The sequence below is a fragment of the Chanodichthys erythropterus genome, chromosome 19 (assembly GCF_024489055.1).
Source record: "Chanodichthys erythropterus isolate Z2021 chromosome 19, ASM2448905v1, whole genome shotgun sequence".
Taxonomy (NCBI): domain Eukaryota; kingdom Metazoa; phylum Chordata; class Actinopteri; order Cypriniformes; family Xenocyprididae; genus Chanodichthys; species Chanodichthys erythropterus.
Window position 1 is genome coordinate 23,485,130 of NC_090239.1, and position 25,198 is coordinate 23,510,327.

A 25,198-nucleotide genomic window follows, 5' to 3' on the forward strand; every position below is an offset into this window, starting at 1 on the left:
TTACAATTCAGGTTATGTTATTTGTATGTAGATTCATGAATAATTATCCCATTATAATGAATATTATATTAGGTGTCTAACTACTATGTACATACACCAAAACTACTTCTTGCATTGCAAAACACTTGTGCAGCTATTGAGGTGGGATACGGGTGAGGTTAGGACAGGTTTGGGTAGGTTTGAGGGGTAAGGGAAGGTCAACAGTGTAATTAATGTAAATGTAAAACATGTATGTACACAATAAGTTCATTGTATCAAATGATTAAAGGGATAGTTCATTCACAAATAATTTACCCTCAAGCCATTTTAGGTGTATATGACTATCTTCTTTCAAACACAATCAAAGTAGCAGCACTTATCGGTGTTCAAGCGCTTTAAGGCCTTTAAGCACATGCGTAAAAGGTAAAATGTTTTATTTAGCACGCCTGTTACCATCTTGATCATAGATGGAAAAGACAATTTACAGCCAATACAGGCAATTTACCATTGAAAATATATGGTTTATAAAGCCTTTTAACAGTTATTGAGGTTGAGCCAAAAATGTAGGATTAGTTCACCAAAGTTATTTTTTGGAATAATCTCCAATATTTAACGAACGATTCGATGGACAGTGGCAGTCCTAGTGGCAACGAGGAGTTCTACCATGTGTCATATACAATCCTTGTGGTGATATACAATCCTTTACACATGAGAAAAATGCGAAGATGCCTCCTGGAGGCTGATTTCTTTCAAATTTCTCAAAGAACTCATTTCGATAGGCCTCCGTTAACCTCGTCTGATAGCTGCTCAAAATTCACTGGCCGATGGCGGACATGTTTTTTTGAGATACGCTAATGTCCTCATAGACAATCATGGCACCTTTGATAAAGACACTGTATGCCAATTTTCAAGCCAATCAGACTAACGGTGAAGTAGTTCTAGCCATTTTCCAGTTTTTTTCCTGTTATAGCACCACCAAGTGGCCAGTCGCTACATCCTTTTTCATGTGACAACAGAATGAGCTCCTACATAGATGTACCAATTTTGGTGAAAATATCTCATTCCGTTCACAAGTTATAGCCATTTTAGTAAAAGTGGCTCCGCCCACTTTGAACATTTTGGCATCCCTTAGAGACCGTGAGCTGAAATTTCAACTTTTTTTGATAATTATTGACATTCAGAGATTCTCGCTGCACTGGATTGGTTCTGATTGAGTCCAAAACTAGTTTGCAAAAGTAGGTTTATCAAAATATCTGGAAATTTCACCAGAACAACGAGCGAATCAGAGGCATGCTTTTTGTCCATCTTGAGCCAAGACGATATAAGACACTCGAGTCTACGCCTAACACTTTAGGAGTTATGAGCGATTTTCTCACTGCTGTAGCGCCCCCGTCAGGCTGATCAGGGCGAGCTTTGGTGACGTTGTAGATGTGTGAGTATGGATTTCTTTTATGATCGATGAATGCACTTTTTGGGCTTCAAAATCTCACGCCCCATTCACTGCCATTATAAAGCTTGGAAGAGCCAGAATCATTTTTAATATATCTCCAATTGTGTTCGTCTGAAAGAAGATAGTCATAGGATACACCTAGGATGGCTTGAGGGTGAGTAAATCATGGGATCATTTTTTTAATTTTTGGGTGAACTATCCCTTTAAGCTAAATGTTAGTACATAGTAGATAAAGACACTAAAGTGGCACCCAGAGACCTACTGTATTCATATATTTTACTTGAAACACTTCAAACACAAACTGAGATCTTTGGCACTTTTTTCATTTTCAGATGAACTATCCCTTTAAGAGGAACATCCATGTTTTTCAACACTTACCGAAGTAGTCTGACGGTCCTAACCTGCCGACCTCTACGAACTCCTCGTTTTCTGACCTGCGCTGAAGAACGGCTGCACATCCCTGAGGAAAGAGACACGTCATGACTTCAAAAATCACAAACCCTGACACGCTTTCAGCAGACGGGAAACTTCACCTCCAGGATGATGAAGAACTCGTCCCCTGGTTCTCCCTGAACCACGATCTTCTGGCTGTCCTCGAACTGCACCGGCTCCAGAGCATCAGCCACAGTCAGACGCTCCCACTTATCCAGAGACTCTGCAATGACCCCATACGCTCACATCACAGGAACTCACGAGATACATCTCTCTCTGTGTCACTTTAGATAGATAGACTTACCTAATATCGATACTTTGCTCAAGAACTCCTCATACATCTTCCTCTTCCTCAGAGTGCTTCCCTATAGTCAAACACAGGATATACGCATGTTTAGTAACAGGAAGGGCCTCTGAGCACTGCAGTGATGTGAGGGAAGGTCAGGTGTACCATCAGTATCCTCCTGTAGCTGTCTCTGTCGATGCCCCAGAGCTTCACGTTGGTCTTGGCTCTGACGGTGGCGGCTCTCGGGGTGCCGTAGATCAGAGCCAGCTCTCCAAAGCTGCCGCCCTCTCCGATGCTGGTGACCCACTCACTGTTCACATACACCTGTGGAGAGACACCTTCGTCACACTGTACTGTCGTAACAGGATACTGATTGAGAACAAATCCAACAAATCAGGAATTGTTTGGGTTGAAAAGGTTTATGGTTTATTATACGAATACATATGAAGTGAGGAGGAGAAAAACTTACATCCATTTCACCCATGTCAATGACATAGAAGTTATCGCCCTCGTCACCTAGGAAACAAGTGTGAAACAAGAAATTAAATAAAAAGACAAATAAGATCAATATGACTCTTCATCAGTGTTTTCAAAGTTCTACCTTGTTGGATGACGATTTCTCCTGCAATGTATGTGACTGGAAACATTGCGTCAAATATGTCACTGTAGGTTAAAACAGTGATACAGAAATTTGGTTAGTAAATTATCTTTAGCGCTTGAACAAACAATAACACACAGAATTATGCCAAAATGGCCTTTTTGTGGCGTATTCTCATAAGAGCAGTTTAATAACATCTTAAATGAACTTAGGGAATGAGATGTGCGTCATGTTCGGCAGCGGCAGCTCTTAAAGTGACAGCAGCCTAATAAACCAGTTGCTGTGATGATGTCATTAATGTTCATCAAAGAACAAAAATAACAGAAAATTATAGCTTTAATAAGGATTAATCTATATTTCACTTATAATTTATGCAGTGAACATTGTATTGATCAATTTCTGTATATTTCTTTCCTGTTAGACAGAAATATGATATTATAATATTTATTATAATGGTTTTATGTGAAGATTATTTTAAGTTAAATTAAAAGTTTTTTTAAAGCCTAATAAATGTTGAAATCGATAGCTTGTTGAATGTCTGTAATCAAATTTCATAGGTTCATCAGAATCAGTGAATCTGACCTTCATTCATAAAAAGACGCCATTAAACAAATATTTAAAATGCACTGTGTAATTTAGAGAGTAACTGTGAAGTTATTACAATATAAAACTATTAAAAAACTCCACAGAAAAAAAGTGCAATTAATTAGTTAATTTTTAATAGATTGACAGCACTAATTACAAGTTTTCTGAAATGTTGTTTAAATATGCGAATGAGGCATTATATAATTAATCAGCGTGTCGAATCAGCGGTTCGGAGCGCCAAAGTCACGTGATTTCAGCAGTTTGACACGCGAACCGAATCACGATTCAACACGCTGATTCATAACGCTCCGAAGCTTCCTGAAGCAGTGTTTTGAAATCGGCCATCATTTTATAAGTCGTTATTTTGTTTTTTTGGCGCACCAAACATATTCTCGTGGCTTTATAATATTAATATTGAACCACTGTACTCACATGAACTGATTTAAATATGTTTTAGTACATTAATGGATCTTGAGAGAGGAAATGTCATGCCTCACGGAGTCATCGGGTTTCAACAAAAATATCTTAATTTGTGTTCTGAAGATGAACGAAGGTCTTATGGGTGTGAGGGTGAGTAATAAATGACATTATTTTCATTTTTGGGTGAATTAACCCTTTAAATATATGTACTTAAACTGAAATCCAAGGCTACGTTCACATTGTGACTCATATCTGTTTTCATCATGACAGTGTGAACAGTACAAACCACATGGAATCTGATCTTTTTAATTTCGATTTGTCCAACTTCCATATGTAGTACTAAATCCAACACAGGTCAGATGTTTTGTAATGCGACCGCAGTGTGAACAGTCATATTGGAATTTGTGTGATTTTTACGTCACTTGAGATCAACATTCACCACGATTCTGTGCTCATGGGAGTCTATACAAAGATTTTCCATACCCAACATTATCAAGACAGTTGTGAAAGATGGTAATTAGAGGGCAGTGATGTGTCAGAACTCAACAGCTCTATAATACAAGCGAAACTTGAGGGCTTGTATCATAAAAGCTTCATAAATTTATTTTTAGTCTTTATTTTTCATATTGCCTGCGCATCATTTCGCTGGCTTCCATGGCAGATCACACTATAAATAAACCAATATCTGTTCACACTGGAATCTGATACTGGTCACATTTAAAACATCTGAACAACTGAATTAGAAATAAATATTCACCTTCTTTCATTGTCATCCAGATGTGAGAAGAGCACGTTCTTTTCGATGGCTTTGGCAAGAGCAGCCATGGTTTTGTAGTCTTTAGGGATGACCTTCACAGGAGACAGAACACATGATTCACCTGAATGACATCAGACATTATGTCATTCTGAGAAATACAGACCTTCCTGACGTAAGAGGCGGCGTCCTCCTCGGTGTAGACCTCTGCGCTGATGGCTCCTCTCCGCCTGCGACCCTTCACCACGGGGTTCATGGGAGGAGAAGCCTCATCTTCACGAGAGTCGGAGCGAGAGCTGGCCTTCTGCTGGTTCAGGAGCTGCTTCGCTTCCTCCTGGAAGAAAAAAATAATAATTTTAAAGGGAGGATTTTGGTTGGATTTGAAGTTGCAGTGAAACAGGAGTAGCGTATATGTGACGTATATCCGAGTGAAACATTATCAGGGAAAAAAAATGTAGAACGGGACTTGGTTCTATCCATCAGATACTGGATTTTGGGATGTGGGTGTTACACTCAAAAATTGCAGTTAATCTAAGAAGGGGTGGAGTTTAAGCGACCAAAATGATTGGAGAAATCCAGCAGAAAGAAGAAAGACGTTTCACTGGAAAATCCAGTTAAGATATTATGATTGACGAGGTCAAAACAATTAAAGAAAACACGCATGGATGAATCGTTCACAATAACATCCAAAACATGCATTTAGAAAATAAACAGGATGAAATTTCATTTACGAAAATTTCCAAAAAAGTCCAAATGTTACATTTATTTTACTTGAATAAAATATTATATAATTTTTTATATATTAATAGTAATATAATTGTTTTAATTTTATTGTTAAAAAAAGGGCAAAACCCATGTCAAGTTTATTATTGATAGCTAAAATGATTTTTGTTAATTGAAAAAATTAAAAATAAATATCAGCTATAAATAAAAACTCATTTTGGTTAGTTTCCAAAGCAACATTTTTTATTTTCATTTAGTTTAGACTGCTAACTGGAAATAAATAAACACCCAAAATGACCTAAAACTGAAATAAAAATAAATTAAACCTATACTCTAAAAAATACCGTTTTCCATTTGAAACAGAAATATAAGTGATGCCATTTCTGATATAAAAACAATGCATAATGCGTAATAGTTGTCATTTTAAGAAAAGAGGCCTATAGGCTCATTTCTCAAAAAGGACAAATAATATTACCCAGAATGCATTATAATATACACAATGCATTGTAATACACAGAAGTAATATACTGTCAAAATAATGCATTCTGGATAATGTGTCACATTAGAGAAAGTAGCCTATAGGTTACTTTCTCGAATACAACAAATGATATTACCCAGAATGCATTGTTTTATGTTATATTAATGTTTCAGTGAAAAACTGTATTTTACTGTGTAAATCTGGTTCATTTTTTACAGTTATTTTTTAGAGTGTAATTGATAAAAGAAAAAAAATACTAATAGAAATGACAAAATACTTACTTAAATACTTAAAAATTTAACATTATTTAATATTTTTTAAATAAACAATCTTTTGACAAAAAGTTATCATTTTTAATATAATATTAACAACATGAGGTCTAATTTGCTGGATAAATCAGTCCAATTATTATGAATATGTAACTATTTAATTAAAGTAGATGTCATATATTGAATTGCTGCAGCCACTGCTTTATAAAAACGCTGTGAGCAACTGATTGCTTGTTTTAATAAACACATCCCATCTTTCTTAACACAAAGTGATGTCAGCGAAGGATCCAGATCTCTATGATTCCGTTACGTCAGAATTATCCTAACGTACAAACCTTCTCCAGCCTTTCGAAGTGTTCTCTGAGGAAGGCCATGGGTCTGTCAGGCCGCGAGGTGCACAGCTGGACGATGCAGTCCTTCAGCAGCTGCTGGATGTTGTGTTTCTGCACGTATATCTCACATTCCCTCAGACTCTTCTCCTCCTCGCCGCTCGCGCTGCCTGACGCCATGATGAACGCTAGATCTGACCTCTGACCTGTGGTTCACAAGCAGAAATCAATAAGTTACAGTTAAAATAAGTGACACAAAGATGCTGAATAAATTAAATATAATAAATTAACCCTCTGGTGCTCTTCAGTCATTTTTGACTGAAAAAGTTTACGTTGTTTTTTTTTACTTCATCAGAATGGTACGAAACTTGGTAAAAGTTTTGGCACGTGATATGTGAACACAAAAAAAATCATGGACATGATTCAAAAAGGTTAAATGGTCCTGAAAAAAATATTCACACTGGTGTTCCTCACGGTCAAAAATGAACGCATTGGAAATGAATGGGAGACGAATTTCACTTCTGGTACTGCACCCAAACAAAATCTTACTAAAAGCTCATTTTTTGAGATATCAACCTCAAATTTGGAAAACAGCTCGTTTAGATTTATGGCTTTGATTGAAAATATTATTTTTGTGCATTTTCATAACAATAAACATAAAATTCTGACTTTTTTTAAGTTAACTGTTTGACTTTTTTCCCTTCTGCAATAATTTGCCAAATGTCGTCTTTAAAAAGAGACTAAATTTAAGTTTAAAAGCATTCATGATTTATGACAGTTTAAGTTGGAAATTTCATTTTCAGGTCTATGCTCAAAAAGTCAATAAGTGGATTAAAACTACAGCGTAAATATAATTTAGTACCATAAAATCCCCTAAAATACAAAAAATTAAATAAAAAACATAATATAGTACAAGGGTCAAAGACAAAAAAGGGTTTTCAAGCATCAAATTGTTGTTGTTTTTCAGTACATCAGAATGGGTGCTGTTTAATTTGTTTGTTTTTCTGAGCAAAATTAAATATACATTTTTTACCATGATTTACAGAAGACACACACTAAAATGTCACTCAGTGTAACAGTCTTGTCAGGGATATTTACAACAAAAAAATTGATTTATGCCATATTAAAAATTACTTTTACCCCAAATGCTAATTACTTGTAATTTTAGATTTTTAAACTTTGCCACTATCCTAGGTTTTGCCCATTTGTCAGCAAGATTTTTTTACTAATTTAAAATGCAATAAAATGTAGTATTCTCACTTATTATTTTATATATTTTAATACGTAGAGATCAGAATAAGTTTGTATTTCAATTTTTACATAAATATAAGTGTTACACTGAATGATGGAACATTATTTCACCCATATTTTGACATTTTATACTCCCTAAACTTATTTGAAACCTTAAAAATAGATGTTTAACTTGCATTTAATGTACTTTCTATGTATATAAAAAATCAAATATAAAAATAAAATCACTTTTGTAAATTTCTATTGATGCGAACATCTAAATGTCTTTGACGACCATGCATTTCATTGAAATAATTATTTTTTAGTCATTTTTGACCAACACGTGAACAGCGCCAGAGGGTTAAATCAATAATACAGAAGGTCTGAAATATACTTATTTCTTTAAAATGAAAAATTTATGAAATACCCCTTAATATAAAATGAAAATTACAATACAAGAAACTACAGTAAAACTGAAACACCATCATGTTTGAGCAATAATAATGTTATTCTGGATTATTCAAATGATGTTATTATGATGGAAATAGATCTTCCACACAATACTGAGATCTGTGCATGTTGCAGAATTAATAACTATATCATTGACGATGAAAATAATGTTCAGTCCAAGCCAGATTCCCTCAGAGGACGGGATTACAGCATCATTTATGAGATTGATGTCAGAAATAATCTGGAGATTATCTTTGTTTCAACACACCTGGACAGTCTGATGGACTGCACGAACTACACACGACTCTTTATTAACAGAAAAACAACTTTATGCTGCATATCGCTTATTATTATGATGATGTTGACAGTCATTTTCCACTTCAGCATCATCGATCAGAATACCAGCATATTTAGGATGAATATTAAACGACACGATATTAAATTTAACTCCATTTCACAAGACGAAAATAAAAGAATATGAAAATATAATATAATGTACATTCAATATCGCTTTAATTCACGTCAAAACGCAACTCAAAATACAACAAAACACACAAATGGCCTCGAAACCTCAAATAAATCGTTAAACCTTCACACAAATAAACATTAAATCAAATAAAACGTAAAAAGCTCCTGAGCGGCGTGATTAATTATATCTGAAAATAAAATGAGGCGACAGATTTCTCTCAGAAGGCCGCTGAGTGTCCGCCATCTTTATCTGCATCATAAACAAACGACATTCCCCGCTCATTCCAGATGTTCAGCGCGACATCTGCTCGACAGAAACATGACATGCCAAGAAGCATTCATTCTTACCGAGCCTTTATAACGCGACTCGGTTTCTGCGTTATTCCGTTATTCAGAGACGCGCGACAACTCTTCCTCACAGGCGCTTGGACGTCTGCCCACCGGAAATGGTAAAACACCAATCAAAGCCTGCCATTGACGTCAATTCGCCTCGTTCTCACATGGAAACTGTAACCCTTGGTAACCTTAAAGGGAACGTAGCACAAGTTTAACTTGGGTAATATTATCTTCGTGATTTCGCTCTTAATCTTTAAACATTTATCTTCTTTATGTATGTTACCTATTTGGATAGCTTAATTTAATTTAATTTTATTTAATTTTATTTAATTTTATTTAATTTTATTTTATTTTATTTTATTTTATTTTATTTTATTTTATTTTATTTTATTTTATTTTATTATTATTTTAAGTCTGATATCCTGTCCTATTAGCTCATTTTGGCTATTTTTAATCAATTTCTTATAAGTAAATAAATACAATTTTATTTACTCATTCAAAACTTATTGTTTACTTATTATTTTTTCTAGTTTAATTTTATGTTCCTAGTTAAAAATAGACAATTAAGCAGAGTTGCGTGATTAAATTATTAATTATGTTGCATAATATTACAACACATATTATTATTATTATTATTATTATTATTCAATTATAATATGAATTATAATATATATCAAAATTATCTTTCTTGGATTTAGTCTCTAAAATTCACAGGTCCTGGTACAGAGCTTTGGGGGTCTCCAATCATATTACAGAAAAATAAAATTACATAGATAATCTAATCTTATTTTTTAGTTGTTATAGTGTCAAAACCTTCAAAATAAATAAATAAATAAATAAAATAATGACTTATTTAGTGATGGCCGATTTCAAAACACTGCTTCAGGAAGCTTCGGAGCATTATGAATTTATCATTTTATTATTATTATTATTTTTTTTTTAGATCTTTGGTGTTGGTTTTTTTTTTTTTTTTTTTACCTAAGTACAAAACATAGATGTTTGCTATCAGTTTATTATAATTAAACAAGAAAAATGTATTTACTTATTTACAAATGTATTGTTTACTTATTATTTTTCTAGTTTAAGTTTTATAAATATACAATTAAGCAGAGTTGCCTGATTAAATTATTATGTTAACACATAATTACACAATTAAATAGATAATCAAATCTTATTTTTAAGCTGTTAAAGTGTTAAAACCCTCCAAAACCCTTATATATTGCTTTCTGTAACACTGATCTTAAAAAAGTACTTTGAAACCCTTTTAGACATGAGAACAAAAGTATAAATTATAAAGCTTTTCATGTTCATGTAACTGTCCAACCTTTATTAGGTCTATTATTGTTATTATTATTATTATATGTATTTTTTATTATTATTGTTGTTGTTTTAGATCTTTATTGTATTTATTTATTTTTAACTTGTGCCTTTTACGATCTCATAGACTTCAATGGTAGGTCTGTCTTGAATTTTACACATTATCGTTGAAAAACTTTTTTATGCAGAGAAAATTAGAGATTTTTACGTCCGGTGTAGTTTACAAGCGCTGCTGTCGCGACTTTTATTTTGAATTCTGCTGTAAACACCGGAAGTTCCATCGACACTCGGTTCACATTCACAGAATGCACTCAGAGGAGAGGTGGATTACATTGAATGTGTGATCATACTTAACATGTTTCGTTCAACAGCGAACATGACCTGAATCAGTGTGTGAGCGATTCGACCGAAAAACTTTGCAGGACCGGATCCGGTACGTACCATTTTCATTTTTCACGTTTACCTGCCTGTGCATTCCGAGCATCCTCACGTGACAGCAGAAACACAGCAGCCCTCGTTACTTTACTATGCATTCTTCATGTGCTTCTTTACTGCTCTGTTCGTCCATTCGTTGACCTGCATTGTCTTTGTTCTGCTGTCGTAATGGAAAGTTTATCTTTTGATCAGAAGTGAAAGTGAACACCTGAGATCAGTGTTACAGTGTGTCAATCATAACCATGGCAGTGGAACCAGGTCAAGTGCGGGTTTCCATGCAGACAGATGGCAAACGTGCACGTGCACTTGAGACTCTGGTTAATAGTGGAGTTGCTTTACTCCTGAATCACCTGAAATAAAGTGCATGTTAAGTAAACTTGCTAACAGGATATGTGAGTCTTGTGCTGTAAGAAGTGAAAAAGGTTAAGCCTTTCCAATTACAGTGCAAAGCTCCTTATTTTTGAAGGGAAAGGAACTTCCCATGCAGACATTCACTTACTGTTCAGTGGACTGAATGCATGCCTTACTTTCATGCTGTTGCAAACCCTTAAAAAGGAGATCTGATGCAGATTGTTAGGGACTGACAGCCTCTTTTCATTACATCTTAAAATCATTCTAATTCGTCTGACTTCTGTTTCACAGAATACATTAAGTCATTTGAGTCTGGAGGCTGTCAGTGAGTAAATGATGAATATGAAATGCGTATTGTGCCTATTTACGAATTTCTCTTTAGAACAAATTTGGGTTACATTTTTTTAAGGCACCCTTGTTATTTTTACTTTTTATTACTGAGGATATACGGGTCATTCTACAGAATTGGTTAAAGTCAGGATTGGAAAAATGTCTTTTTCCACAAATTTTGTATGTATGCAAATTGTATAATATCTAAGGTACACATTTCTAGTAATTGTGCAGTTAATTCTCATATTGTATTTTCAGAATATTTTTCCTCTCCCCAAATTTGTCACTACTGAAACACAATAATAAATCATTTAACAAGAAGGGTTACATTGACCTATTAAGATTTTGTTTACATCTACCTTGTAAATATATATTTTTGCTATTTAAAAAAAAAAAAAAGTTTTCACAGGTAAATCAATAACAATTACAATTTGAACAATATTTCAAGTGTAATTCATGAGATTTGTTGTATTTTGAATCAAATCTTTTTTTTTAGTTTATCATATTGATTTCACAGTGACGGATTCATTAGTTTGAATAAACATTGAACTAAACACTATAATAACATCTTAGTTGATCATTCAATATACTTTATTTTCAACAAAACATCCCATGTTTCGGTCGTGACAGTAATGTGTTGGTATCGACCACATCACATGATATGATTTTAACTCGCATACTTAAACACTACTCAAACATATTAAAACACTAATGATTTGCATAACTGTACTCAAATTTTATTTATTTCCCCCAAATAAATGATTATATGTTCCCTTTTGTCACTACCAAAACAATGATGTCATAACCAACGTGGTGAAGTTTCGGTAGTGACAATTTTCGATATTTTTGAGCTGCTCAATGATGATAATCAGCGCATGGTTAGCTAACACAGTTCTGAACAGTTGTACACATAGAAAAAAATTCATTTTATGGAATAACACCCAAAAAACGTTTGCTTAATTGCAGAAAAATGTGTTTGGTAGTGACGTTCCTTAAAGTTCCACACAGATTTTCAGACTTTTGAGCACATTTAACTCAAAATGATGATCTATCTGCTGTGAAAGAGAGGCTGTGAGAGGAGGAACACAGGAATATTTCCTGATCAGAAATGTAGAAGTGTGTTAAAATCAGTCTCAGACAATGACTCAAACACACACTGTTTCAGTAGTGATGTGAAAATGCGAGCACCAAAAAAACTTTTTTTTTTTTCTTCTTTTTTTTTTTTACATAACATTTCATGATTTAAAAATAACATTTTAAAATATATATATATATATTTTAACTTCACTTTTTAAAAATAAAAATTAAAAATAGAAAATAGAAAAAAACCTGGAAAAAAATTCACAAATTTTTACAAGTTGAAATTTAGGGGTCAGGGTTCTGGACAGCCACCTCCCAATTGAAAGTACTCAATAAATGATGATTTTATATATTTTAATCTTACTGATATTTTAAATATTATTGTGGGATTCAATAGACAATAGAAGGATCTTAGTAAATATCTAAAATTTTAATACTTAAATGCTTTTTAAATGTTTTATGGTTGTCGGACAGCAGTTTTCACCAATTCTGTAGAATGGCCCATATGGTATATTATTGATTTTTGTAATTTATGCATTTGACCAGATTTTATTAGAAGCATTAAATACTCCAGTACTGTTTAATCTAGACAAGAAGCTCAAAATATATATTTAATATTTTTGGTCTCTGCATAATCTCCATACTTCCATTTGTGCTATTTTATATCGAAGATGACTCCGTTTCTTTCATCATAGTATGAAAATCTGTGTCCTGACCTGACAGTTTGCACAAGCATTGCATTTCCTCATGTCAACTTGGTAATGAGCTTCTGACACCATGTGACATCAGTATGACATCATCATCACGTCACAGCATGTAATTGTCTTAACCACAAGCTCACCTTCCACCTGCGACATTTGGAAAAATGAAGTGTGTCCGGTTGTCCTGATGGCCCCATGGGACACGGATAAAAATACTGCCTCAATCTTGTAACTAATACTCACTTTCATCAGCCACTGGCCATATCAGATGGACGCTTATTGTCCTCCAGAGGAAGCGCATCCAGTGCTGGGTTTCAGTGGTCTTGTGACTTGAAACTTTTCTTAAGTTGGTTGTTGTTACATAAGGTGAACCGCCGAGGACTTGATCAAATATTTAGAGTGTTTTTTTTCTGCCTCGGACATTAGTTGATAATCCTGCGCAATAGTTATCCTCCCCTTGACCGGGTATTTTGATCTCGCTACGTTTTTATCTAATCAAACTAATGCTTTTCTGTGTCAGAGAAGGTGTGTCTGTAGTTGCAGTTCTGCAGATCTCTTGGTCTCAAGGACAGTTTCTCTCTTGATACGGACAAGCTAAGAACAATTTTCATTGAGTTCGGTTTGAATGCATTTATTTGCTTAGAAAATCAGAAAACATAAGAGTTGGGTAAGGATTTTAATTACACTCTGTGTGCATAAAAGGTTTTGTAATATCTTCTGAACATATTACATTTTTTTATATTAAAATATTTATTTATATTATTTATTTGCTTATTATTTACTAACCCTAAACCTAATTTACTATTTTTCTGAAATATCTTGGAAAATGTTCTATATGTGTGTTTTTATTAAATTTATTTATTTGTTTATTTATTTTTCCAGAATGTCTTGTAATTTTCTATGTGTGTGTGTTTATTATTTTGATAATAAATTATTTTATGATTAATATTATTTAATATATTATTTTTTAAAGTTAAGTATGGACGTATTAACTTTTTTTTTTTTCTTTCTGAAATATCTTGCAATAAAAAAGTGGAAAATAATTTCAAAATGTAAAAAAAAAACCCCACAAACATTTTGAATTTGTTTACTACTTTTTAACTTATTTATTTACTTATTTTATTGTAAATTTTTCTTTAATATCTTCTATACGTGTGTGTTTATTTTTTTTTTTTTATATTTATTAATATTTACTATTTACTATATCACATTTCGTAATAAAACAAAAAAGAAAAAAGACATTGCCTAATTTTGCTATTATGAAAAGATAATTAATAGTTTTATTATTGTTAACTATCATTTTTATTCGTTTACAACATCTTTGGTTCCTTAGGCTGTATTATTTACTGATTGGCTGAATTTGTGTGGTTAATGAAGACCATAAAGGTCAAAAGAAGCTGGTATTGCTGATTTCATGTGGAGGTCAGGGGGTTTGTGACCTGTGTTTGTGTGTGATACACCGAAGAGAAACACTGAGCTTCTGTCGTGTGTGTGTGTTGAAGGAGGGATGCGCAGCTGGAGGTGGTACCTCTCCAAAGTCATGCGTCTCTTCCTGCGCTGGTTCCGGCTCTGCCCTCGACGGGGACGCAGAAAGCGGTCGGGCAGAGTACGAGACCTGTGGAACTATGGGACGGTGCTACTGAAGTCCCTGTACTACAACGTCCTGACCAATTCAGACACGGTGCTCGACTGTGTCTTTGAGCCCATCTACTGGCTGGTGGACAATATGACCCGCTGGTTTGGAGTGGTAGGCAGAACAAAATCTATTTTCTTTATTTATAGTTTTAGGAACAGAAATACTGGGATAAATGTTTATAGTTTGGATATAAACACTGATGTCTACGGTAGTGATCAAAATGGAGCAAATCACCTTTTAAAAGCGACTTGATGCTTCAAATTACATTGTTACACCAGTAGGTGGCGACAAGTGACTTAATAAAGTCCCTATATTTGTCACTGGCTGTGTCGGAAAGCTTAAAACTGCATCAAGGCACGTTGGTATTATTGTTTTTTTTAAGTATTTAAGTATTTTTAATTAAAAGTATTTTTTAAGTTATTGGGTAATTTTTTTTTATTAAAAGGAATTAAATAATTAAAAGGGATTTAAGGGAATTGCAAAAAAGAAATAAGAATGGTAAAAGTTCCAGTTCTGTTGTTGTTATTATAGTTAAAAAAACAAAACAAATAGCCTAGATTCACTCACTTATTTGTAAGTCTAATTATGTCAAAAACACTTCTTGTCGTGTCATATTCAGTAATGAATTACATTAATTATATCATACTAATCGAATAATAGCATGTTTTCAATTAAAAACGGTGAAATATAAAATGTTGTAGTTGTCATCATGGATATTACTGTTGGATATAACAGTCATCAAATATTAAATGTTTATCTACTTACTCGCCACATAGTCTACTCTTTCACTGCTAAAACTAAAGCATTGGAGTCGCGCTCATCTTTCTGTGAACGTTAAGCTCCGCCTTCTTTGATTTGATTGGCCAGCTCACTCATATTGACAGTGATGAGTGCTGTTAGACCAGCCTAAGAAACTGTCAGAACCTCTAGATAACCTCAAAATGAAAATCTATTCGGAGTTGTGGGAGAATCATGATCTCTATTTTAAATTTTTGAATTTAAAGATTCTCAGTTGATCCAGATTCGTGTCTGAATGTGTGTTTAAACTTTAACAGCTCACAGGATTGACCATTTCTAATCCCTCATCTGTGTTTCCTCTGTGAAGGTGTTTGTGTCTCTGGTGATCGTCTTGACCAGCTCCATCGTGATTATCGTCTATCTGTGCATTCTTCCCATCATCTTCAGCACGTATCCCGTTCACTGGATCCTCTGGCACCTCTGTTACGGCCACTGGAACCTCCTCATGCTGGTGTTCCATTACTATAAAGCTACAACCACGTGTCCGGGTTTCCCGCCACAGGTGACTGAAGTTATTTCACATTTTTTTCACATTATTTTACATTTTAAGTAAGCTCTGACCAAGGCGAAGAGCCGAAATCTCCTATGTATAATAAATAAAGTGTTTTAGATTGTAGACCTTTTCTGTATTCTTACATTTTAAGTAAGAATAAAAGCACAAGAATTGGGTTCTGGAAGTAAAAATCACATTCATTTTGGGAAATTATTTTTTTAATAACTTATAAACTGTTAACGACAGAGCTACGAGATTGTTAATCAATGGCATACTTATTTTAAAATCGTGTTTAAAGGGATAATTCACCCAAAAATCAAAAATTTGTCACCAACAGATCTCAGCCCCCATTGACTACCATAGTAGGAAAAAAATACTATGGCAGTCAATGGGGGCCGAGGTCTGCTTGGTTACAAACATTCTGTGTTCAGCATAACAAAGATATTTATAGGGCGAATAAATGATGACAGAATTTTCATTTTTGGGTGAACTATCCCTTTAACAATGTAATTCCTGGTGAAAAACTACATTACCCATGATTCTGCAATAAAAAAAAAAACATTCAGAAAATTAAAATAAGCAAATTACTCGGTCCAATCCTGTGAATGTTGTAATCGAGTCTCCCTATGCTCTTAATCTACATAGATATTTGTATATATGCAATAGGCTATACGCACAGTTACTTCCTGGTTGTGGTTAAGCCAGCTCGGGCATTTCCGGTGAACTGTTAAATGTTCATTCTGTAGACACAAAACCATCAATGGTTGACTTTTTAATGTTGTATTCATATTTTAATGCAGTTTTCACATTTACCTAATTTGCCAGTAAACCAGTTTTATTGATTGCAATAAAGACGAAGCTAATGGGATCGTTTAAAAACGCTGTCTGTAATTAGACACACACACGCATTATTTTCTCCAGCACTTCAACTGTTATTTTTAATGTGATGAACACAAACATTATCTGTTCATCCTTCTGAGACTGTCTCCGTTGTAAAACCGAACGTTTAAAAATGTAGGAAATTCAACATTTGATAGAAAAAACCTATTTAAAAATAAAAAAGACAATAATTACCACTTTAACCAGCAGGTGGCGGCAGAGCAGCATTTATTTGCACATATATCAGCCATTTCCTCTAATCGTTTTTCACTTAGTTTTTGACTAAATATTAAACATTATAAAATAACTAGGTTTAAAAACACATTTTTCAATGTGAAGTATGAAATACTCAAAAAATCTGCTGAAAAACAATAACTTTTCTTGTGAATGAATGACACAGAAAGCGAGCGCCGCTCTCTCTTTATAATCACAGCAGCTGTCAGTCAGAGCGGCACAAGATCAGTGATTTCAGCACACTTTATTCAATTTATCTGACTAAAGTGCACAATAAATATTTAATTTTTGAAGCTTTTTTTCACATAAAAGTGTGAAAACTGATGGTTGAATTGAATTTAGTCGAGGAGGAACACTGAGGAATGTCTTTATTTATTTATTTTTAATGCCGTCTTGTGTTTGAATAACTAAATTGATGCTATGCCTGACTATTTAAGTGACTATATTCTGATTATAAACTAAGTATTACACTACTGATGCTCAACACACCAGTAAATGACTCTCACCGGAAGTTTCCCAGCTGGATTATATTAATGCGGAATCTCTAAAGAACACTCTGTGCATATAGTCCATATATATGTATATAAATATTTGTTTTTAATTTGATTGTCATGGGATTGTAGTTCTTTCCCTCATTAATGCAGTTATGCTCACAAATGTTGTACATTTGTCTTTTTGTCCAGTTTTTGTAATGTTGCCATCTCATAGACTTTTTAAAACATCCTTATGAAAGAAAATACTTCCGGAATCAAGTCCGCAGAAAAAGTAGACACACTGTGGAACTCTATTGGCTGATATAGCAACTTTGGCTCAACCAATGATGAGTTGGGGGTGGGACTATCTGCTTTACCAACCAATTAAAAATTTAGTGAAGCTAGTGGCACTTAAGCTTCAACATTTTCTTTGCAAAAGCCATTTCTTTGCCTATCCATTCATTGTGTGCTTTTTATTTTCAATTTTTCAACATTTCGTTAAGTGTTTGTTGCATGCTTATGTCTTTTGCTTTAGGAAAAGAGTGATATACCAACTGTTACAATCTGTAAAAAATGCATAGTTCCCAAACCAGCAAGAACTCATCACTGCAGTATCTGCAACAGGTAAGACAAGTGACCAAACCGAAGGCGATATAAGAGAATCTGACTGTATGTAGTTAAAGTTCCCCTCTAGTCAATCATTTGATCCCTTAAAACTCATCCTTGATCACTAAAATTACATATTTAAATGTTTATTCCTGTGAAAAAAAATTAAAATAGCTTGAATGTAACCCGACACTCTTGCTTCATTTAGTATGCATGAGACCATGAATATGCAAATTAGCCCCGCCTCCACTCACTCACACCAGCTCACATTACCTGATCCACTTGCTCAACTTTACTGTAGTAAATGCTACACGATGGCAAGTGTAAATACTGGTTTAATTCAGCCATATATGTACATCATATACATAATTCACCCGCTATATTGCTAACATACACAAATTTTAATTTCAACAGAAAAATATACCAGGATAACCTGCTTCACAGCATAGTTAATGATATGCTAAAGCCCACCCACACATTGTATCATGTATATTGCTCATATTTTATTTTCTCCATCACAGATGTATTTTGAAAATGGACCACCACTGTCGTATCCTTGTGAAGCAGCTAATAAATAAAAATGATCATGTGACATTGTCCTGCTGTGGTTTGCGTCTTAACTGACCTCTCAGCCTGGTTGAATAACTGCGTGGGTCATTTCAACCACCGTTACTTCTTCAGTTTCTGTCTGTACATGACCATGGGCTGCGTCTACTGCAGCATCAGTGCCAAAGACATGTTCCTGAACGCCTATGATGCCATCGAGGTGAGTCAGTCTTCACCAATCTCGACTTCCTGTTGGGGTGCCTTTAATTCAGAGACACTTACAAGATCTGAAAGCTTTCAGAGGATGTGGTTCTCTTCTGCTCACCAAGGCTGCGTTTATTTGATCAAAAATACAGTGTGAAATATTATTGTTATTTAAATCGGCTGTTTTCTATGTGAATATATTGTAAACTTTAATTTATTTCCATCATTACTCCAGTCTTCAGTGTCACATGATTCTTCAGAAATCATTCTAATATGATGATTTGCTGCTCAAGAAATGATTATTATCAATGTAAATGTAAATAGAATATTTTGTATATTATAAATGTTTTTACTGTCACTTTTGATCAATTTAATGCATCCTTGCTGAATAAAACTATTAATTTCTTTCAAAAATAAACCTTTAAATCATCATAATGAGAGATTGTTTTATGGTGGGCTTGTGTTTGTATTGTTGTTGTAGGCAGGCAGGTATATGGACATTCACACACAAGGGGAGCTGGTCCCGGGGGCGGGGCTAATCTATATCCCATTCCTGCGGCAGGTAGAAACTACATAGAGGCTGCAGGTGCATGCTGGGCGAAACTGCTAGAGGGCATTTGTAAGGAAGTGTTCCGGGTTAAATACAAGTTCAGCCTGTTATTGATTTCCACAATTAAAGGTGCCATCGAATTGAAAATTGAATTTATCTCGGCATAGTTGAATAACAAGAGTTCAGTACATGGAAATGACATACAGTGAGTCTCAAACTCCATTGTTTCCTCCTTCTTATGTAAATCTCATTTGTATAAAAGACCTCCAAAGAACAGTTTCACATAACAGTCGGGATCATTAATATGTACGCCCCCAATATTTGCATATGCCAGCCCATGTTCAAGGCATTACACAAGGGCAGCCAGTATTAACGTCTGGATCTGTGCACAGCTGAATCATCAGACTAGGTAAACAAGCAAGAACAATAGCGAAAAATGGCAGATGGATCGATAATAACTGACATGATCCATGATATCATGATATTTTTAGTGATATTTGTAAATTGTCTTTCTAAATGTTTTGTTTGCATGTTGTTAATGTACTGTTAAATGAGGTTAAAGTTACCATCTTTTCTTACTGTATTCACGGAGACAAGAGCCGTCACTATTTTCATTATTAAACACTTGCAGTCTGTATAATTCATAAACACAACTTCATTCTTTATAAATCTCTCCAACAGTGTAGCATTAGCCGTTAGCCACGGATCACAGCCTCAAACTCATTCAGAATCAAATGTAAACATCCAAATAAATACTTTACTCACATGATCTGACACATGCATGCGGTATGAATGACGAACATCTTGTAAAGATCCATTTTGAGGGTTATATTAGCTGTGTAAATTTGTTTACGCAGTGATAGAGTCGAGAGCTCGGGCGGGGGCGGAGAGCGCGCGATTTAAAGGGGCCGCAGCCTGAATCGGTGCATATTTAATGATGCCCCAAAATAGGCAGTTAAAAAAATTAATTAAAAAACATCTATGGGGTATTTTGAGCTGCAACTTCACAGACGCATCCAGGGGACACCTTAGACTTATATTACATCTTGCGAAAAAACGTTCGATGGCACCTTTAATGCACTTACTATGGAAATCAATGCAAAACATTGTAGAGTAAAGTCTCAAGATTTAAAGGATTAGTTCACTTCAGAATTATTATTTCCTGTTAATTTACTCATCCCCATGTCATCCAAGATGTTCATGTCTTTCTTTCTTCAGTTTTTGAGGAAAACATTCCAGGATTTTTCTCCATATAGTGGACTTCACTGGGGTTCAACGGGTTGAAGGTTCAAATGTCAGTTTCAGCCAGACGAGGAATAAGAGTCTTATCTAGAGAAACCATCGGACATTTACTAAAAAAATATTACATTTCTACTTTTTAACCACAAATGCTCGTGCTGTGTGATGCTCCACGCATGACGTCATCATGTTGGAAAGATTTTTTATTTTTTTTTTTAGAAAATGGGCAATTTCTCTAGATCAGACTCTTATTCCTCGTCTGGGATCATGTAGAGCTCTTTGAAGCTGCACTGAAACTGTAATTTGGACTTTCAACCCGTTGAACCCCAGTGAAGTCCACTATATGGAGAAAAATCCTGGAATGTTTTTCTTCATTTCTTTTCCACTGAAGAAAGAAAGACATGAACATCTCGGATGACATTATGTGAAGAAAACTCAAGACTACAATGGAGGTGTTTCAGGGAGTTCAGAAACACTGATATAGAGAAGAACTCCCGCTGGAGGGACTTTGGAAACCTTTTTCATGCTCAAACAGCAGCATTACACACTAAAGAATGATGAATATGCAGAAAACCATAATAGGTGCTCTTTAAGACCAGTTAGTGTCAGTCTCTGCCCCGTGAACCTGCAGCCACAGATATGAATGTCTGTAGCAGCTTAGAATATTAGTGAAATGCGATTTGTAGAATTATTGGAGATTATTTAGTTAGTCCTCAGAAATGTTGTTACGTTAACTACCGTTCAAAGCTGTGGGGTCAGCAAGAACTTTTAATTAATCTCCATTAAAAAAAGGACTTTTATTCATCAAGGATGCATTAAATTGATCAAAAGTGACATTTATAATGTTACAAAAGATTCTATTTCAAATAAATGCTTTTCTTTTAGAACTTTCTATTCATCAAACAATCCTGAGAAATAAAATGTATCACAGTTTCAACACACATCTGAAGCTGTTTTCAGCACTGATAATAATCATAAAGGTTTCTTGAGCATCAAATCATCATATTAGAATGATTTCTGAAGGATCATGTGACACTGAAGACTGGAGTAATGATGCTGAAAATTCAGCTTTGATCACAGGAATAAATTACACGTTACAATATATTCACATAGAAAACAGCTGCTTTAAATTTTAATAATATTTTGCGATTTTTACTGTATTTTTAATCATAAATTCAGCTTTGATCACAGGAATAAATTACACTTTACTATATATTCACATAGAAAACAGCTGTTTTAAATTTTAATAATATTTTGCGATTTTTACTGTATTTTTAATCATAAATTCAGCTTTGATCACAGGAATAAATTACACGTTACAATATATTCACATAGAAAACAGTTGTTTTAAATTTTAATAATATTTTGCGATTTTTACTGTATTTTTAATCATAAATTCAGCTTTGATCACAGGAATAAATTACACGTTACAATATATTCACATAGAAAACAGCTGTTTTAAATGTTAATAATATTTTGCGATTTTTACTGTATTTTTAATCATAAATTCAGCTTTGATCACAGGAATAAATTACACTTTACTATATATTCACATAGAAAACAGCTGTTTTAAATTTTAATAATATTTTGCGATTTTTACTGTATTTTTAATCATAAATTCAGCTTTGATCACAGGAATAAATTACACGTTACAATATATTCACATAGAAAACAGCTGTTTTAAATTTTAATAATATTTTGTGATTTTTACTGTATTTTTAATCATATAAATTCAGCTTTGATCACAGGAATAAATTACACTTTACTATATATTCACATAGAAAACAGCTACTTTGAATTACAATAATATTTTTTACTATTTTTTTTTTTATAATATTTTTACTAGAATTTTTACTGCATTTTTGATCAAACAAATGTGAAAATTGACTTTTTTCAAAAACATTTAAAGCTGCTAGAAAACAGAAACAAGTTTGCATGGAATATTTGGAAATGTTCCACCTGAATGTATTTTAGATTTTCTATCTTATGTTAAGATGAAATGTTTAATATAATGTAAATTTTTTGGATGATACTGAACATTTTTTTGCCATGTAAATAGCCATGATGCTAACATGGCGTAAAAACTTAATAAAGAAACAAACAAAAACATTTAAAAAATCTTACCGTCCCTAAACTTTCAATCGTTACTGTCGGTTTAGGTTAGTTCTGACGACATGATGATCTTATAAAAGCGAGTCATCTGACCATTCTTCTTCTGTTGTTGTTTTGAAGAGCTCGTATCAGACGCCTCCACCTGCCTTCAGCCATCAGGAGAGGATGGTTCATAAGAGCCTCGTTTATCTGTGGGTGTTGACGAGGTAAGACTTATTATTACTTTTTCACATATTAGTCTTTAATGCACGTGTTTATTCTCTAACTTGTGTTTTCTTCTCAACAGTTCGGTGGCTGTGGCGCTGGGAAGCCTCACATTGTGGCACGCAGTGCTGATCACCAGAGGAGAAACCAGTGTGGAGAGACACATCAACCGCAGAGAGAGGAAACGACTCAAACTGAGGGGCAAAGTAAGGGCTAAGACACGAGTGTACACTTAAACATGCAATTTGTACAATTTTAGGAGGATCTATTTAGACATGCAATATAATATACATAACAGTGGTGCATTAACACCTGACATAATGATCCGTTTTTATTACCTTAGAATGAGTCATTTCTATCTACATACACCGCAGGTCCCCATGTTTCTACAGCAGCCCTAAACGGACAAACACTCTACAGAGCGCGATTCATCATTATGTTGTTCTTCTAAATCGTTTTTGTTTTTAGAGGCAGCTTGCACCGTCACTATACACACGTAGTAGTAGTAGTCTTCATCAGGTTTATTAGAAGCAGAGACCGTTCTTTGTTAGAAGTAAGAAGAAACCTCATTGCTTGACTGGCTAACGTACTCTCTGCTGTCATAGACGACAACATCTTTGTCTTGTGTCGGCCAGACGGCCACCGTAGCTTCTCCGTGTGCTTCGAAAGGGATTCAAAAGGTTGCAATTTGCAACCTCACCACTGGATTCCGCTAAAATATACACACTGCGCCTTTAAAAGCTGAAGTTTGTCATTTCTGTAACTCTAGCAGCACAAAACACAATCACAAAAATAAGTTTCCAAATCTAGGAATAATAATGAAAATAATAATAATAACAAGCCTGATAATAATGATTGACCAATGCTAATAATAATAATAATAATTAATAATATTAATATTATTATTAGTAGTAGTAGTATTTAAAAATGTTTTTTTTTTTTTTTTTTTTTTTACAAAGATGACATTATATAAAACTAGCAGCACAAAACAACTGCAAAAATAACCTTTTTCAAATATATTATTATTAATAAAAATAGTAATTTATTATTATTATTATTATTATTGGTGTTATTTATAAAAAAAATGTAATTTTTTTGTGTGTTTGGGGGGGGCGGGGGGTATTTAGATTTTGTTTTCAATTTTTGCTTTTCAGATATGAAGATTATATATATATACATTTCCAACAACTTTTTCATTTTACTTATCATTAAACTTAACAGCACAAAATGCAATTGCAAAAATAACAGTTTCCAAATCTGTTAATAATAATAAAAATAATAATAACAACAAAGCTAATAATGATTGAATTTATTTATTATTAGATTGTAATAATAATTAATATTATTAGTAGTAGTAGGTTTTTTGTTCATTTTTAAATGTTTTGCTTTTCAGAGATGACTAGCACCACAAATGTTTTCCAAATATATTATTATTCATAATAGTATTATTAATTTATTATTTTTATTATTGGTATTATAAAAAAAAAAGTTTTTATATTTTGTTTTTAATCTGCTTTTCAGAGTTAAAGCAGCACAAAATGCAATTGCAAAAATTCAAATTTCCATATATATCATTATTAATAATATTATTAATAGCATTGTTAATATTATTATAATTATTATTATTAAATATTATTATTTGGGGTTTTCATGTTTTTGTTCATTTATTTATTGGTTTTCATTTTCGTTTTTGCTTTCAGAGATATATAAAACTAACAGCACAAAACACAACTGCAAAATATATTATAAGAAGTTATTATTAGTGATATTAAAATTTTTTCTTCTTTTTATATATATATAGATATATATATATATAATTATTATTTTTAATTTTTTTTCCAGAGATGAAGTTATATAAATACATATATTTTGATGTTTGAAGATAACTTTTGTCGTGAACTCGACTGTATGTTCACAGATTTTCCGTAATCCATACCACCATGGAAAAATGAACAACTGGAGAAGGTTTTTTGGTGTTGAGAAGCAGAGGTGAGGTGTTTACCATATTATTACTCTTATTTTCCCCAATTTAGTTAAATCTGTACGTAGTAATAATCGCTTTCCCTGTCGTTCAGTGACTGGCTAACACGGGTTCTGCTGCCCTCCTGTCATCTTCCTCACGGGGACAGCCTGACGTGGGACTGTCCTGTATACAGGAACAACACCGTGGCGATTTGACGTCATGATGATCAGATCCGCTCATATCAGACTCTTAACACTGAA

General features: G+C 33.6%; 3 protein-coding genes across 4 annotated transcripts in view; 2 read left to right on the forward strand and 1 right to left on the reverse strand.

The window, feature by feature from the left end:
• fam20a (FAM20A golgi associated secretory pathway pseudokinase) overlaps positions 1-1,831 on the forward strand; it is a 23,609-nt gene extending 21,778 nt beyond the window's left edge. Inside the window, exon 13 of the mRNA XM_067368559.1 lies at positions 1,762-1,831. Coding sequence (XP_067224660.1) covers positions 1,762-1,778 — 17 coding nt within the window. The 3' untranslated portion in view covers positions 1,779-1,831. The remainder of the gene's footprint in view (positions 1-1,761) is intronic.
• prkar1ab (protein kinase, cAMP-dependent, regulatory, type I, alpha (tissue specific extinguisher 1) b) overlaps positions 1-8,935 on the reverse strand; it is a 10,777-nt gene extending 1,842 nt beyond the window's left edge. The window contains exons 1-10 of the mRNA XM_067368560.1: positions 8,800-8,935; positions 6,310-6,509; positions 4,671-4,838; positions 4,508-4,599; positions 2,749-2,810; positions 2,617-2,663; positions 2,313-2,471; positions 2,166-2,226; positions 1,963-2,084; positions 1,808-1,889 (exon numbers count right to left, since the gene is read on the reverse strand). Of these exons, the coding sequence (XP_067224661.1) occupies positions 1,808-1,889; positions 1,963-2,084; positions 2,166-2,226; positions 2,313-2,471; positions 2,617-2,663; positions 2,749-2,810; positions 4,508-4,599; positions 4,671-4,838; positions 6,310-6,483 (967 nt within the window). The 5' untranslated portion in view covers positions 6,484-6,509; positions 8,800-8,935. The remainder of the gene's footprint in view (positions 1-1,807; positions 1,890-1,962; positions 2,085-2,165; positions 2,227-2,312; positions 2,472-2,616; positions 2,664-2,748; positions 2,811-4,507; positions 4,600-4,670; positions 4,839-6,309; positions 6,510-8,799) is intronic.
• Positions 8,936-10,390: 1,455 nt separating this feature from the next.
• zdhhc16b (zinc finger DHHC-type palmitoyltransferase 16b) lies at positions 10,391-25,188 on the forward strand. 2 transcript variants are annotated; one of them, XM_067368810.1, is made up of 11 exons: positions 10,391-10,537; positions 14,504-14,748; positions 15,743-15,937; positions 18,050-18,138; positions 18,642-18,670; positions 18,753-18,886; positions 19,352-19,432; positions 22,892-22,977; positions 23,058-23,181; positions 24,894-24,964; positions 25,051-25,188. In XM_067368810.1, exons 2-11 carry the CDS (start codon positions 14,509-14,511, stop codon positions 25,151-25,153), a joined length of 1,152 nt encoding a protein of 383 aa, XP_067224911.1. In that variant the 5' UTR covers positions 10,391-10,537; positions 14,504-14,508; the 3' UTR covers positions 25,154-25,188. The 2 variants fall into 2 exon arrangements, with proteins under 2 accessions (XP_067224911.1, XP_067224910.1); XM_067368809.1 differs by lacking the exon at positions 19,352-19,432.
• The last annotated feature ends 10 nt before the right edge of the window (positions 25,189-25,198 follow it).